The sequence below is a fragment of the Trichechus manatus genome, unplaced genomic scaffold (genome assembly GCF_000243295.1).
Source record: "Trichechus manatus latirostris isolate Lorelei unplaced genomic scaffold, TriManLat1.0 scaffold00179, whole genome shotgun sequence".
Lineage (NCBI taxonomy): Eukaryota > Metazoa > Chordata > Mammalia > Sirenia > Trichechidae > Trichechus > Trichechus manatus.
Genome location: NW_004444115.1, coordinates 5136874 through 5152583, shown reverse-complemented (window position 1 = coordinate 5152583; position 15710 = coordinate 5136874). Strand labels below are relative to the sequence as shown.

At 36.7% G+C, this 15710-nt stretch overlaps 1 protein-coding gene across 1 annotated transcript in view; it reads left to right on the top strand.

Moving 5' to 3' along the window:
• Window positions 1-15710, top strand: part of LOC101357413 (cryptic family protein 1B) — a 58504-nt gene that overhangs the window by 37654 nt on the left and 5140 nt on the right. The window contains exon 6 of the mRNA XM_004387052.1: window positions 11521-11668. Within this exon, the coding sequence (XP_004387109.1) occupies window positions 11521-11668 (148 nt within the window). The remainder of the gene's footprint in view (window positions 1-11520; window positions 11669-15710) is intronic.

Below are 15710 nucleotides of genomic sequence, written 5' to 3'. Positions count from 1 at the left end.
TGTGGTGCTGATGATTTCTTTGTTCCTCTTACTCTCCTGTGCTGAATTCCTTTTGTTTGTGGATTTTTTTCATTTCTTTTATTTCTGTAGATATCGTTTTTACTGAGACTTTGTTTTTCTCCATTTTGATGAGTACGTTTGTCAAATTTCTTTGTGTTTACCTTGAAATTTACCTTTATCCACCTATGTTTGAACAAGTCTATTATTACTTGTATGGCTTTGCCTTCCTCTCTATTAGAAAGTTCTATACCTACACCATTTAGTCCCTCTTTATTTTTCTGACATTGTCGTCATTTACAGATTAATTTCTCCGGTACCCTGTTGTAACTCTTTTGGTTTTGAATAGTCCTTGAGAGTTAATTTCCAATCTTGCATCCTAGATTCAGGCTGTCATCTAATGTTATTCTCAAACTGAAGGACTCCCTTTAATAATTCTTGTACATTTGGTTTGGTTTTTAACATATTCCCTTAATTTCTGTTTATCTGGATGTGTTCTAATTTCACCATCATACTTGAATCAGAGTTTTGCAGGATATATTATTCTTGGTTGGCAAATTTTTTCTTTCAAGGTTTTATAGATGTCATCCCATTGTCTTCTTTCCTGCATGGTTTCTGCCAGGTAATCAGAGCTTAGTCTTATTGTTTCCCCTCTGTATGTGACTGTTTGTTTTTCTCCAGCTGCTCTTAGGATTCTTTCTTTGTCTTTTGTCTTAGTGAGTGTGATTATGATATGCCTTGTTGATTTTCTTTTGGGGGGTCTATCCTATATGGGGTTCCTTGAGCTTCTCAGATGGTCAGCTTCTCATCTTTCTTGATATTAGGGAAGTTTTCTGTCAGCAATTCTTCAGTGATCCTCTCTGTGTTTTCCGTTTTATCCCCCTGTTCTGGAACTTCTATCACTCACAAATTTTTGCTTTAGATTGTATCCCACATAAATCTCAGAGTTTCTCCATTTTTCTTCATTCTTTTTTCTGATTTCTCCTCATACAAAGTGGCTATCTGTCTTAGGCTGGGTTCTCTAGAGAAGCAAAACCAGTAAAGTGTATAAATATATACATAGAGAGAAATTTATATCAAGGAAACAGCTCACACAATTGTAGAGGCTAGAATATCCTGAATCCCTGGGTCAGGGTAGAGGTCTCTCACAATTCACACAGCTGCAGAAGCTGGCAAATCCAAGGTCATCAGGTCAGAGACCAGGGCTTCCATTCACAGGCTGTGAAGGTTGACGAATTCCAAGATCAGCTGACAAGACCGCAAGGTTTCTGCTGATTCATGTAGCTGCAGAGGCTGGCGAACCCAAGATCAGCAGGTCAGGGAGCAGGACTCTTGCTCGCAGGCTGTGAAGATTGATGAATCCCAATACTGACATGTATGCTGCTAGCTCAAGTCCCAAGAATTGGAGGTGAGACAACGAGAGGCAGCTGCTGGTTCCGGAACAAGCCAAAAAACGGCAAGTCGAGCAGGAAGAAAGTAGGAGGCAGAGGGCAGAGAGATGAAGGCTGAGGGGGTGGTGAGCCACCACAGGCCCCACCCCCGCCAGTACCATGCAGCAGATTCCATCATGGGGGTGATCACATATCAAATTTCAACAGGGAAGTGATCACTTTATACAACTGCCAAAACACTGAAAATCATGTCCTAGCCAAGTTGATATACAATCTTAACCATCACAGTATCCAAGTATTTGTCTTCAATTTTGCTGATCCTGTCTTCCATTGTTTCAGACTTGCTCCTCAGACCTTCTGTGACATTGTCCAATTCTGAAATCTTGTGTATATTTTGGATTTCTAATTGTTTTTGTATGATTTTTAGTTGTGAATTTATTTTGACATTTTGTTCCTGTATAATTTTCCTGAATTCTTCCATTTTGTGTATGTTTTCCATGAATTTGTCTATTTTTTCCCTCATTTTTGTCTGCTTTTTGCTTCAACTCTTGGACAGCTCTGAAAATTAGGGATTTGAATTCACTATGAGGTAGTTCCAGTTCCTTTTCTTCTACTGGGAAGTCATCGGATATTTTGTTTTGGTTGCCTACTGGAATGATCCTGTCCTTTTTTTTTTTAATATGTGTTTTGATATTGTCTGCTTTTTTCGGGGCATTCAGTAGTTATTTTCCTTGTTAATTGATTGTAGATTTTTTCTTTCATCCTGCTTTTTTCTTTTATTTGGTTATGTCTGAGCAGGCGAGCTGTGTATTCTTTGTTGTTTGCTCATCTGTGGGCACAATATTTTCCATGTCCTTGTCCAATGGGCAGGACCAGTCGCTCAGCTATGGTGCAGCAGGGCAGGTACAGCTGAAGGGCAGGAGCTGGGATGGGTTTTTTGTGGCACGTACTGGGGCTGACAAGGTGGGCTGGGAGTCAGTGCAGGGCAGGTTCTGGTAGACTGTGCCTGTGCTGCTCAGAGGTGCAATGCTCAGGACACAGTGCACATAGGCATGAGGGAGGGTGAGGGTGAGGTTGTGATATGTGGAGCTAGGTTGGGTATGGGAAAGAAGAGAGAGAGGAGAAACAGGAGCCAAAATAAATAAATAAAGTTCTGACGGAGCCTGCCATTGGAGCGGAGAGATGAGAAACCAATAAATGAGGAAAAACAAAAAGGAAAAAATAAAATAAGTTAAAAAAAAAATGCCCCCAGGGATCCCACCTGCATGGCTACGCAGAGTGGGGAAGTGGCTCCCAAGCCATGCAGTACAGCCTGGCTAGAATGGGTAGAGATGTCACACAGCGCCAGGTATTCAGGAGACAGGAAAAAGGTACATAGAAAGAGATGAGAAACCGAGGAATGAAGAAAAATAAGAAGAAAAATAAAAAGAAAAAAAGAAAGAGACAACAAACAAGCAAATGAACAAAAAAAACAAAAACAAAAAAAAAAACAAAAAACCAGGGATCCCACCAGTGTGGCGGTGCAGACTGGTGAAGTAGTTCCCCAGCTGAGCAGCATTTCACGGCCTGTCAAGAAGAAGCAAACATGGCACATGGAGTCAGGTGTTTGAGAGAAAGTAAGGGGAGCAGGTGAGAGGCAGGGAAGAAACCAAAAGAAGCTGCAAAAAGAACACCAGCACAAAGAAATGGCACTGAAGGAGCTGGTCATTGTGGGTGGGGCAAATCTGCGTGGCATAGAGCCAGTGCCTCCTAGGCCACGATCGCTTGGCCCACTGGGAAGTGGCAAATTGGCCCACTGGGAAGTGACAGATTGACCTGTTGGGAAGCGGTGGAGGCCAAGCAGGGGGAGGAAGGGTGAGGGGTAAGAAAGCATGTGTCGCTGGTTACCGGGTGCTCTGTCTCCTGCTGGGACCTCCATGAAGCTCCTTTCCTATACTCTTTGTCCACTGATCTCTGACAGGAGTCCAAGATGGCGAATCTGTGCTGCATTAGCTGATAGAAGACCTATGCTCGTATCTCTCCTCGCTCTCTGTTCTCTGTTTCTTAATCCATTAGGTGCTTGGTTGAGTTCTTTATCTATGCATTTGACACTTAGCATTCCAGCACTGACGTTTGTCTCTGTTTTACTTAGTTTTTTTGAGTCTTTGCTGTGGAGGAATGGTGTGGTGCTTCTGTCTATAGCGCCATGTTGGCTTCACTTGAAATGAATATTTTCTAATGTGGCAATTTAATCTCTTTAATAACTTTTTATTTTATTTTTTTAGTTATTTCCTTAGTAGTTGCTCTAGGGCTTACCTTATCAGAATCTCCTTCAGATTTACATTAACTTAACTCCAGTGAGATATAAAAATGTTACTCCTACAAAGCTCTATTCCCTTTTCCTGTTTTTAATGGTATTGTTGTTATACATATTTCATCTGTATATGTTACAAACCCAACGACATATTGTTATAATTATTATTTTACATTTTATATCATACAAGAAGCTGAGAGAAGAAAGAATATCAAGTATATATTTATAGTGTATGTTATATTAATATTCTTATTTACCATTTCTGGTTCTATTGATTTGTGCCTGTGTATTTGAGTTACCATCTGGTGTCCTTTCCTTGGCCCAATACAGCTTTGCTTCCACCTACCTCCTTTGTGCTGTTATTGGCAAATATAATACATTTCTATATCATGTTGGCCCAACAATACAATTAAATTATTGTTGTCAAGTGCCATCAAGTCAGTTCCGACTCATAGTGACACTGTGTAAAACATAATGAAACACTGCCCAGTCCTGAGCAATTCTCACAATTGTTTTTATGCTTGAGCCCATTGTTGTACCCTCTGTGTCAGTCCATCTTGTTGAGGGTCTTCCTCTTTTTTGCTGACCCTCTACTTTACCAAGCATGATGTCCTTCTCCAGGGAGTGATCCCTCCTGATAAAATGTCCAACGTATGTGAGATGAAGTCTCGCCATCCTTGCTTCTAAGGAGCATTCTGGCTGTACCTCTTCCAAGATAGATTTGTTCATTCTTTTGGCAGTCCATGGTATAGTCAGTATTCTTCACTGTAATTCAAAGGCATCAAGTCTTCTTTGGTCTTCCTTATTCATTGTCCAACTTTTGCATGCATATGAGGCTATTGAACATATGAGGTGATTGAAAACACCATGGCATGGGTCAGGTGCACCTTAGTATTCAAGGTGACATCTTTGCTTTTTAACACTTTAAAGAGATCTTTTGCAGCAGATTTACCCAATACAATGTGTCATTTGATTTCTTGACTGCTGCTTCCTTGGGTGTTGATTGTGGATCCAAGTAAAATGAAATCATTCACAACTTCAATCTTTTTTCTGTTTATCATGATGTTGCTTATTGGTCCAGTTGTGAGGATTTTTATTTTCTCTATGTTGAAGTGTCATCCATACCGAAGGCTGTAGTCTTTTGATCTTCATCAGTAAATGCTTCAATACAACTAAATACATATTTTTTTATACAATTTCTTTTCTAAAAAATATTTTATTCTGTTTTCAGTGAAGGTTTACACAGTTTTTTAGGTTCCTATTCAAAAATTTCTACACAAGTTGTTCAGTGACATTGGTTACATTCTTCACAATGTGTGAACATTCTCATTATTTCCCTTCTGGTTGTTCCATTTCCATTAATCTTTCCTTGCCCCCTTACACTCTCGTCTTTGTTTTAAAGTAATTGTTGATTGTTTGGTCTCATATAGGTGATTTTTTTAAGGGAACACAGTATTTATGGATGATATTCATTATTTTTTGAACCATTTTGTTACTTAGATACAAGATGACCTCAGTGGTTAGTTCGGTTCATGGTTTTAAGAGTATCTCAGGGCAGTAGTCTCGGGGAATCTTCCAGTCTCAACCAGTCCACTGGGTCTGTTGTGTTTTTTTTTTTTTTTAGGAATTTGAGGTTCTGTTGCACATTTTTCTCCCATTCTATCAGGGTTCATCTACTATGGCCCTGATTAGAACAGTCAGAAGTGGTAGCTGGGCGTCATCTAGTTTTTCTGGTCTCAGGGTAGATGAGGCAATGGTTTGTGTAGAGTATTTGGCCTGTAGACTACTTTCTCCTTTGAATCTTTGGTTTCCTTCTTTCTCTTTTGCTCCAGATGAGTAGAGGCCGATAGTTGTATCTTAGATGGCCACTCACAGGCTTTTTAGACCCAACACACAACTCAACAAACTAGAACATAACTTTATGAACTATATTATGCCAATTGACCAAGATAACCCATGAAACTATGGTCCTAATCCTTTAAACCCTGAAATCTAATTCCACAAGATGTTTATGTCTAAGAAGTATCTGTAACTGCCCCTATGTGCTTTATTATAGATATGAACATATATGCATATAGGCAAATAGATGCATATGCATATGCATAAGTATACACCTATGTATATGCACATATATACATACCTAAACACATATATGCCCACATAGATACATATATACACACACATATATTTTTTGGTTGTTTTTGTTGGTGTTTCAAAATGACATATGCCATCGCAATTATCAACAAGTCTTTTTTCGTGTGTGTACTATTTAGTGACATCGTTTATCTTCATCAAGCTGTGTACACTTCACCCTCATTCAGTATTACCTTTACCATCACCAAAAATAGTAAGTGTCTACTATCTAGAGAGTGACTCCCTCTCTCTCATGCCCCTCCCATCCCTGGTAACCACAAATGAACATTAGTTTCTGGATATTTACCTGTTCATGTCATTTCATAAAAGTGAGAACATACAATATAGATATATATTTGTGATTGACTTATCTCACTCAACATAATATCCTCCAGGTTCCTCCAGGTTCCAAATTGTTTTGGGAACTCATTTTTTTTTTATTGCTGAGTAGTATTCCATGGTATGTATGTACCACATTTTACTTTTCCATTCATCTGTTGATGGGCACTTAGGTTGTTTCCATCTTTTTGCTCTTTTAAAATAGTCCCGTGTTGAACACAGGTGTGCCTATATCTGTTCATGTCACTTCTATTAGATCCCTAGGGTATATACCTATGAGTGGAATTTCTGGATCATATGGCAGCTCTACCTCTAGTTTTTTGAGGAAATGCCAGACTGTTTTCCACAACAATTGTACCATTTTTCATTCCCGCCAACAATGGATGAGGTTCCAATTTCTCCACAACCCCTGCAACACTCATTATTTTCTGCTTTATTTTTCTTCTTTTATCTTGGCCATCCTAGTGGGATTGAAATGGTATCTCATTGTGGTTCTGATTTTCATTTCTCTGATGTCTCGTGGTGTTGAGCATCTTTTCATGTGTCTGTTGGCCATTTGAAGGTACTCTTCGGTGAAGTGTCTGTTCATGTCCTTTTCCCAGTTTTGATCGGGTTATTTGTCTTTTTGTTGTTAAATAGTAGAAGTTTTCTAAATATTTTTTATATTAGACCCTTATCAGTTATATCATTCCCAAAGATTTTTTCCCAGTCTGTAGCTTGTCTTTTTACTATTTTGATGAAGTATTTTGATGAACATAAGTATTTTACTTTTATGAGGCTCCATTTATCTCCTTTGTCTTCTGTTGCATGTGCATTTGTTGCTGTGTTTGATAATCTATCATTGAAAAAAATTAGGTCCTAAAGCTTTGCTCCTATATTTTCTTGCAACAACTTTATGGTTTTAGATTTAATGTTTAGGTCCTTGATCCATTTTGAATTATTTTTTGTGTATGGTGTGAGGTGTGAATCTTCTTTCATTTTTCTGCATGTGGAAATCCAGTTTTGCCAGCACCATTTGTTGAAGAGACTTTTCCTTCCCTATTGAATGGAATTGGCACCCTTGTCAAAAATTAGTTGACTATAGATGTATGGCTGTATTTCTGGATTTTCAATTCTGTTCCATCTGTCTATGTGTCTATCATTAAACCAGGCTGTTTTGATTATTCTAGATGTGTAATATGTTTTGAAGTCAGGCCTCTTCTTCAAAATTACTTTGGCTATTTGGGATCTCTTGTCTTTCCATATAAAATTGAAGTTTTTTTCCCCATTTTTATAAAGAAGGCTATTTGAATTGTCATCAGGATTGTGTTGTATCTGTACATCACTTTGGGTATCTTGACTATATTAAGTCTTCCAATCTCTGAGGAGGGAAAGCCTTTCCACCTATTTAGTTCTTCTTTAGTTTCTTTTATTGGAAAAAGATGTGGCAGTCTGCTTCTTGAAAGATTTACAGCCTTGGAAACCCTATGGGGCAATTCTACTCTGTCCTATAGGGTTGCTATGAGTCAGAATTTGCTAGATGGCAATGCGTTTGGTTTTGGTTGGTTTAGACTCTTTCAGCAGTGTTTTATAATTTTTATTGTACAAGTCTTTCACATTCCTTGGTAAATTTATTCCTAGATATTTTATTATCTTAGATGCTATTGTAAATGGAGTTGTTTTCTTAATCTCCTATTCAGATTTCTCATTGCTGGTGTATAGAATATACAATTGCTTTTTAAATCAGTTAGGATGAGAAAGGAGAAGAAATACTCATTTATATTGTCTTTTATAATTACAAAATTACCTTTTCGAGTGCTCTTTGGTTTTCGTTTTTTTAAAAAAAATTTTTAATGTGGACTCAAATTACTCTGTGGTGTCTTGCTTGCTTTCAGCCTGTAGAACTTCCTTTATTATTTCTTGTAAGGTGGGTCTACTAGCAACAACTTTTCTCCATTTTGTTTATTTGTGAATGCCTTTTCAACTTCATTTTGAAAAGTGTATAGGATTTTTGATTGACAGTTTTTTTCTCTAAGCACATTGAATATGTTGTCTCACTGCCTTCTGGTTTCCACTGTTTTTGACGAGAAGTCAGTTGTTACTCTTATTAGGGTTCCCTTGTAAGTGATGAGCCATTTTTCTCTTGCTGCTTTCAAGATTTTCTCCATGTCCTTGGCTTTCAGAATTTTTACTATGATGTGTCTGTGGATCTCTGTGTTTTTCCTACTTCTACTAGATGTGTATGTTATTGCTTTTCTATAAATTTGGGGAGTTTTTAGCCATTATGCCTTTGAAGTTTTTTTTCCTCCTCCTTTTTATCTTCTCTCTTTATGGAACCCCCAGTATGCATTTGCTGGTACACTTAATGGTGTCTCACATTCCTCTAAGACTGTTTGTTTTTCCTTCTTCTTTCTCTCTGCTCTTCAGATTGTGTAATCTTGATTGAGTTTTGTTCAAGTCACAAATTCTTTCTTTTGCTATTTTAAACCTACTGTTGAGCTACTCTAGTGAATTTCATTTCACTTCATTTCAAAGTGTACTTTTCTACTCCAGAATTTCTGTTTGGTTTTTATTTATAATTTATATCTCTTTATTGATATTATTTATTTGATGAGCCCTTGTCATCATACCTTCCTTCACTTCCTTTTTCTTACACACAAATGAAATATTTATGTATAAATAGCTTTTGCCATTCAAAGTATGAAGACAGAGATGCATTGCTATAAATTGTGCACCCTTACATTGCAATTGAACATATATTTATGTGAAGCTTGACAAGTCAGGAAGAACAAGGGTGTCTTAGTTATCTAGTGCTGCTATAACAAAAGTATCACAAGTGAACAGCTTTAACAAAGAAATTTATTCTCTCACAGTCTAGGAGGCTAGAAGTCCAAATTTAGGGTTCCAGCTCCAGTGGAAGGCTTTCTGTCTCTGTCAACTCTGGGGGAAGGTGCTTGTCATCAACCTTCCCCAGTCGAGGAGCTTCTTAGTATAGGGATCCCAGATCCGAAGGACGTACTGTTCTCCTGGCTCTTGTTTCTTGGTGGTATGAGGTCCCCATGTCTTTCTGCTTACTTCTCTCTTTTATATCTCAAAAGAGATTGACTTAAGACACAACCTAATCTTGTAGATTGAGTCCTGCTTCATTAACATAACTGCTGCTATCCCACTTCGCTAACATCATACAGGTAGGATTTACAGCACATAGGAAAATCACATCAGATGACAAAATGGTGGACAATCACACAATACTAGGAATCATGGACTAGCCAACTTGGCATACATTTTGCAGGGACACAATTCAATCCATAACAACGGGCATGCTAATCCAGAAGAAATATTGTCATAGATTGAATTATGTCCCCCCAAAATATCTGTCAACTTGGCTAGGTCATGATTCCCAGTATTGTATGATTGTCTACCATGTTGTCATTTGATGAGATTTCCCTATGTGTTGTAAATCCTATCACTATGATGTAGTGAGATGGATTAGTGGCAGTTATATTGATGAGATCTACAAGATTAGATAGTGTCTTAAGTCAACCTCTTTTGAGATATAAAAGAGAGAAGCAAACAGAGAGACATTGGGACCTCATACCACCAAGAATGAAAAGTAGGAGTATGCGTCCTTTGGACCCGGGGTCCCTGGCCTGAGAAGCTCCTAGACCAAGGGAAGATTGGTGACATGGACCTTCCTCCAGGGCTGACAGAGAAGGCATTCCCTTGGAGCTGACACCCTGAATTTGGACTTGTAGCCTACTAGAATGTGAGGGAATAAATTTCTCTTTGTTAAAGCCATTCACTTGTGGTATTTCTGATACAGCAGCACTAGATGACAAAGACAAATATTAAGCCAGAACACAAGTATGGTTAACTAGAGCCATATTAATGGCCAGCAAGCAGCACAGACTGATAGCTTTCTAGAATTCCTGTGGGTAACAATGCCAACCAGTAGCAAGTAAGATATGAATTACAGAGAGTACCAAAAACTACAGCAGTATGTATTAGATATTTAAATAGAATACTGGGAAGAATTTAGCCTAGTTCCTAATTTAGGTGGGCAAAAGCTGAATAAAATGTTATACTAAAAATGATTAAGTACAACCTCAATATATCTTGTGCTTTACAATTCTCCTCATACTCTCTTAATTAAAAGTATCTTGCTTTTCCCCCCAATGGGCTTACTGAGGAGAACACAAGATTTTAAAGCATGCACAAATTAAGTAACTAAAACCAAGGGATCTTCTGCTCCTAATGCTATTTCCAGTCACTGTTTAGCTCAGTCACAACAGCATATATATTTTCCACTAGATGACAGGAACAAAGGGCATTTAAAGGTCAAGGCATGTTCAGAGAGGTCTAATAGCCCATCTTAAGGGAATCAAGGTATTACTGAAATAGTGATTTTGTTCTACATTTGACTCCCATATAATGATTGTTACTGAGTCTAAGGTCCTCACAAACACTGTAACAATGTCTAGAATTTGGCAATAAGGTATATATGATCCAAAAGATTAAACAGAAATGCAGTGGTATCACCTAAAACACCTTTTAAAAGTGTTCAGTTTATACAATTCTTTCCTAGTTGTTTCACACCAGTAACTGAATTGTCACAAGAAAATCAGAAAAAATGTATATACTTCTTAAAATAATAATTATAACATAAAGTAATATTACTTCCATTTCATTTTAGAAAAAAAGTACATAAACTTCACCTTCCAAATCAATTTAAAATAAGAATTTCCAGTTTTTGTCTGACAAATATTTTAATGTCAAAATGTCTACTTAAAAATGGTTAGAAAGGAGTGATTACTGATAAATACCAACACGTATTCAATGTGGTTGAAAAAAAAGCACTGTGTAGTGTCCTGTAAAGCATGTTACTCCTCTACATACAGAGAGAATGACAGAGAGAAAGGGAAAACGAAAGTTAAAAGCACACACAACTAAAAGGCAACTTTCTATTTTTCATGCTGATTATAAAAGGCCTCCAGTGAAAACATATAGCTTTAACCAATCCTCTTTCCCACTGTCCCTTATGTCTTTTTTACAATTTAACTTGCTAATATTCACCCAATAGTGCAAGGCCCCTCTGTCAACCATAAGCAGGTACTAAAACCACCATATAAGGTTATATTAAGACTGCCAACAATTTGGTAAAGAATAGTACAACAAGGTAATACAAGTGGTTGCATATGGCTACCAAGGTAGCTGACAATTTTTGATAACATGATTTTTCTGTATCTTAAAGATTTGTGCTTGGGACCCAGGCAGACATGGCTCTGGCAGCATGCTTGCTGTTTTCCTACTTTTGCCTCTGAATATATGCCGAATAAAATCTTTCTTTTTGCTTTACTATAACCTTGTGATGTTTTTACCCTAAAACAGTTGATGGCATAGTCGTTGCAGGAAATTCTGAAACTATGAATCCAGTTGAACTCAAGGAGACCTGGACTGTGAAGCAGAAGCTGGCAGAAAGAGCTCCTGTCTTCTGGACCTATGCATTCGCATTCCATGTCCCTTTGACACCGACAGGGTAAGTGCTCTCAGAAAATGAGCCTTTGCTTATTCTTTTTTGTTCTCTTTCTTGTGTTTTCTTAAGTTTTGTTTGACATATTTGTTTGAAAAGTTGGTTTTTTGATTAAGGAGAATCTTTCTTAGATTTTTGCTTGATCATTTAGTTAAGAGTGACATTTAGTATCTCTTTTGGTGAACTGCAGTTTAGTGTCTGGATTCAGGCATTTGAAACATTTAAGAGGTAATTCTATTTTCAAACTATAAGTCACAAAATTTGGGCACGGGTAGACCAGTAAAAGCCATTAGGGTGGTCGCCGGCACTTATCATGAGTGTTAAAGTCTCCCGTGACAGGATAAGGTGGTCACGAGACAGGCTAGAGCACTAGCCTGCCTGCCACCTGCAAGCTAACTCTCATGCAGCAGAGGTACAAGTGCCACACAAACCCCGCGGTGTTCCGCATTAGGGTTCTTTTTGTGACTCAGAGAAAATCTGGAAAATAGTGCTCTGTTTTGCCAAATTTGCAGGGAGAGGTGGTAGCTCTTGACCTGTTTTATAAAATTTGCAGGTGGAAGTGACAGTTCCTGACTTGTTTTAGGAAATTCGCTGAGAGAAGTGGTAGCTCTGGACCTGTTTTATGATGTAGTTTCTCAATAAAGAATCACAATGTTAAAATCATCAGTAGCTACTTTAAAGTACTTTCCAAATTGGAGGAGCTAGTATATTTAAGGTCTAAAATAAGAGACTACGTCTCTAGCCGGCAGAATGAATTAAGTTCAAAAACAAGGAAACCAAAAGCTTGAACCTTAGAGCTTAACATCTTTGATAAATTAGCCTTAATTTCCCCTCTGCTACCAAGACACTGGCTTGGGATTCATATTTAAAAACATTATAAACCGAATATACTAGAAGTAATTTTGAATTTCAGTGACCACTTTGGGAAAATGAGCTTCCATTTGTATTGTCTTCCTTTTTGTGGAACTTTTGCTTGATGCTCACGTTTTGTCAAAAGGTCTAATATTCTTCCGTCTGAGGCTCTGGCAAGTTAATAAGTTTTATTTAGAACCCATTTTTTTCTGGTGAATTGAGTCGCTTTCCAAAAATTGCTATATACACTTTAAGAAACTAGGATTCCCATATCCTTGTTTTGTGTGGTATTGTTCAGTGAATTTATGTGGTCTTTCTTTTTCCTTTTGTTGTGAGAGCTTGCTTCTGGTCTACAGCATTGTGTCTGAGTTTCTGTCTTGTATCAGGTTGTAGGCTATGGCTGACGGTTGCTGTTTTTTGTAAGGCTGTCTTAGAACCTCAGTTCTTTCCTCATCTAAGAAAAACTCTTATGTCTGTCTTATGATTTAGACTTTTAGTAGCTACTTGGAGAAACTTTGATATAAATTAGTCTATTTGAGAAGTACACTAAGATTTTTATGTTTAATTCAATCTTTCTAAGTAACTTAAGGTATATATTATGAATTGTATTTTTTTAAGGAAAAGGGATAATTCTGTCTTAAAGCTAGCAGTTCCAAAGTTGGAAAAGGGAGGCATAGGACAAGCCCAGAGGGGAGGAAAAAAAAAAAAAAAAAAAGGCTAGCCAAGAACTGATGAATTCATTTACAAAACCGCTAAAGAGCTTTTGTATTTTCTGGGTAAAGAGAAAGCAAAACGGGTCATAATTTAAGTTTACATATTTTTACTTTTTATACCACAGGGAAATTATATATATATTTGGTATTCATTTTTTGCCATTTAAGAGATGTACTATAAGTGATATGCAACAAATATGTTTAAGAGGTTTATTAAAAAGAAATTTATTTGATTACGGTCAAAATTTTTATCTGACTAAAGTTTAATGGTTTAATTTATGAGAATTGTAGGAGCTTTAATGTTAAATAGCATTTAAAACAAAGAATTGGGTTTCTCATTGTTAAAATAACACATTTTCTTTGATTACTGAGTTAAAGAGTTAATTTATTCTTTGTGTAATCTGCCTCGAAGGCAAAGGTTTGCCCTGTCATTGGAATAATATTCCTAAGTCAAAAACCAAGCCACATGGCTTTTAAAGAAAAAAAGCAAGGTTTTTACCTTTAAGATCTTTGGATAAATAAGTATAATTTCACGGTGACCTATAATAAACTCCTGACAACTCTGAAACTTCACGGAAAGCTGCAAAAATTTTTTATAAGGGAAGAATGCTAACAAGTTTTATTTAATATGTTATAAATTATATGGAATGTGTTGTCAAAATCAAGAGAAGCACCTGATTCTCCCTGGGTTAAATTTTATCTGTTTCCTCTTAAGGTTTTGCCTACAAATGCATATTATGTCATACTTTTTTTTTTTTTAATTGCTAACTTGATTGCTACTTTTTTTTTGGAATCTAGCAGCATCAAAGCAAATGCTTTGATGGGAATTCACATCATTTACCTATGAAGTTTTTTTTTTTTTTATTACTATTCAGTTATTGAGAGACTTGACAATCTTGGCATATTCTTGGTATATCCTGACTATGGTCTTATGTCTCAAGATTATTATGTATTATATCTGAAGCTCTTTGAAAATCAGGTTAATCATTATATGTAGAAATATTTTTGTCTAAAGTTCTTTTAAACTGACTTTATTTGCCTTTACATTATGCTTGTAATTAATTTCTATTTGGTCTTTCAAATTTAAGAGTATTATTTTTATAAATAATCATGGCCATATTAAGTTTTGTTGTCTGAAGTAAGTTTTTACTTTGCTGATTTGCTGAAAACGTTTGACCAAAATATCTCAACAAAAAAGATGGACTATATTGGATTTGTGAAAAGCACTGTAACTAGACTGAATCAAGATTTAGAACTCATATGTAGAAGCTGATGGGTTCACAGACTGCGGCTGATCCAGAATCACATGGAAAAGAAATTAACTATATAAGACTGAGTAAACTAAAGGATTACTATGGGTTTTATGTGGGCATATTGCTGATGTTTTAAGGTCCCACTTTCTGGATATAAGAAACCCTTTTCCTTTCTCCTAAATTATCTAACTAATGGGCTTAGATATTTTAACTCTTGAATTAAAAGCTCTTGTTGGTAAAATTACAAAGTTGTAAATATCATAACCAGATAAGTGTCTGAAGTTTGAGCAATGATTTTACAAAATAGAATACAATTAGATTTCCTGTTAGTCTCCCAAGGAACAGTTTGTACCTTAATAGATAAATGTTGCTGTGTTAATACTAATATGCAATCTGAGGTTCTGCAGAATGTAGTTGCTGCTGAGGCACATGAAAAGCAATTACTGATGCTGCTTATGTATTAAAAAAACCACCTCATTAGATTTGTTTCCTTGGTTTAAAGAACTTAGGGTCATGGTTTCATTGATTAATTCAGACAATTGGCCTAATAATATTGTTAGTATTTCTATTCTACCTCCTAGTTCACTGTATGGGGCTTGGGATCTTAAAAACTAAATGATGCACAACTACCATTATTGAATTTAAAAAAAAATTTTTATTGTACTTTAGATGCAGGTTTACAGAACAAACGTTTCTCATTAAACAGTCAGTACACATATTGTTTTATGACATTGGTTAACAACCCCATGACATGTCAACACTCTCCCTTCTTGACCTTGAGGACCTTTTTTTTTGGTGAAAATATACATAGCCAAAGTTATACCATTTCAGAAGTTTCTACATGTACAATTCACTGACATCGATCACATTTTTCCAGTTGTGCTGCTATTCTCACTATCCTTTTCCAAATTATTCCATCACCACGGTCTTCAACTCACTGTCCCCTAAGCTTCCCATCAAACCTTTTGAGTTGCTGTTGTCAATTTGATCTCACATAATTTTTTTTTTTTAATCTTAGAAGAAGGTTTGCAGAATAGTTTCTCACTGAACAGTTAGTACACATATTGCCCTATGACAATAGTTAACAACCCCATGGCATGTCAACACTGTCCCTTCTCAACCTTGGGTTCCCTATCACCAGCTTTCCTGTCCCCTTTTGCCTTCCAGCCCTTGTCCCTGGACTGCTGTGCCTCATTAGTCCTGTTTTGTTTTATGAGGCTGTCCAATCCC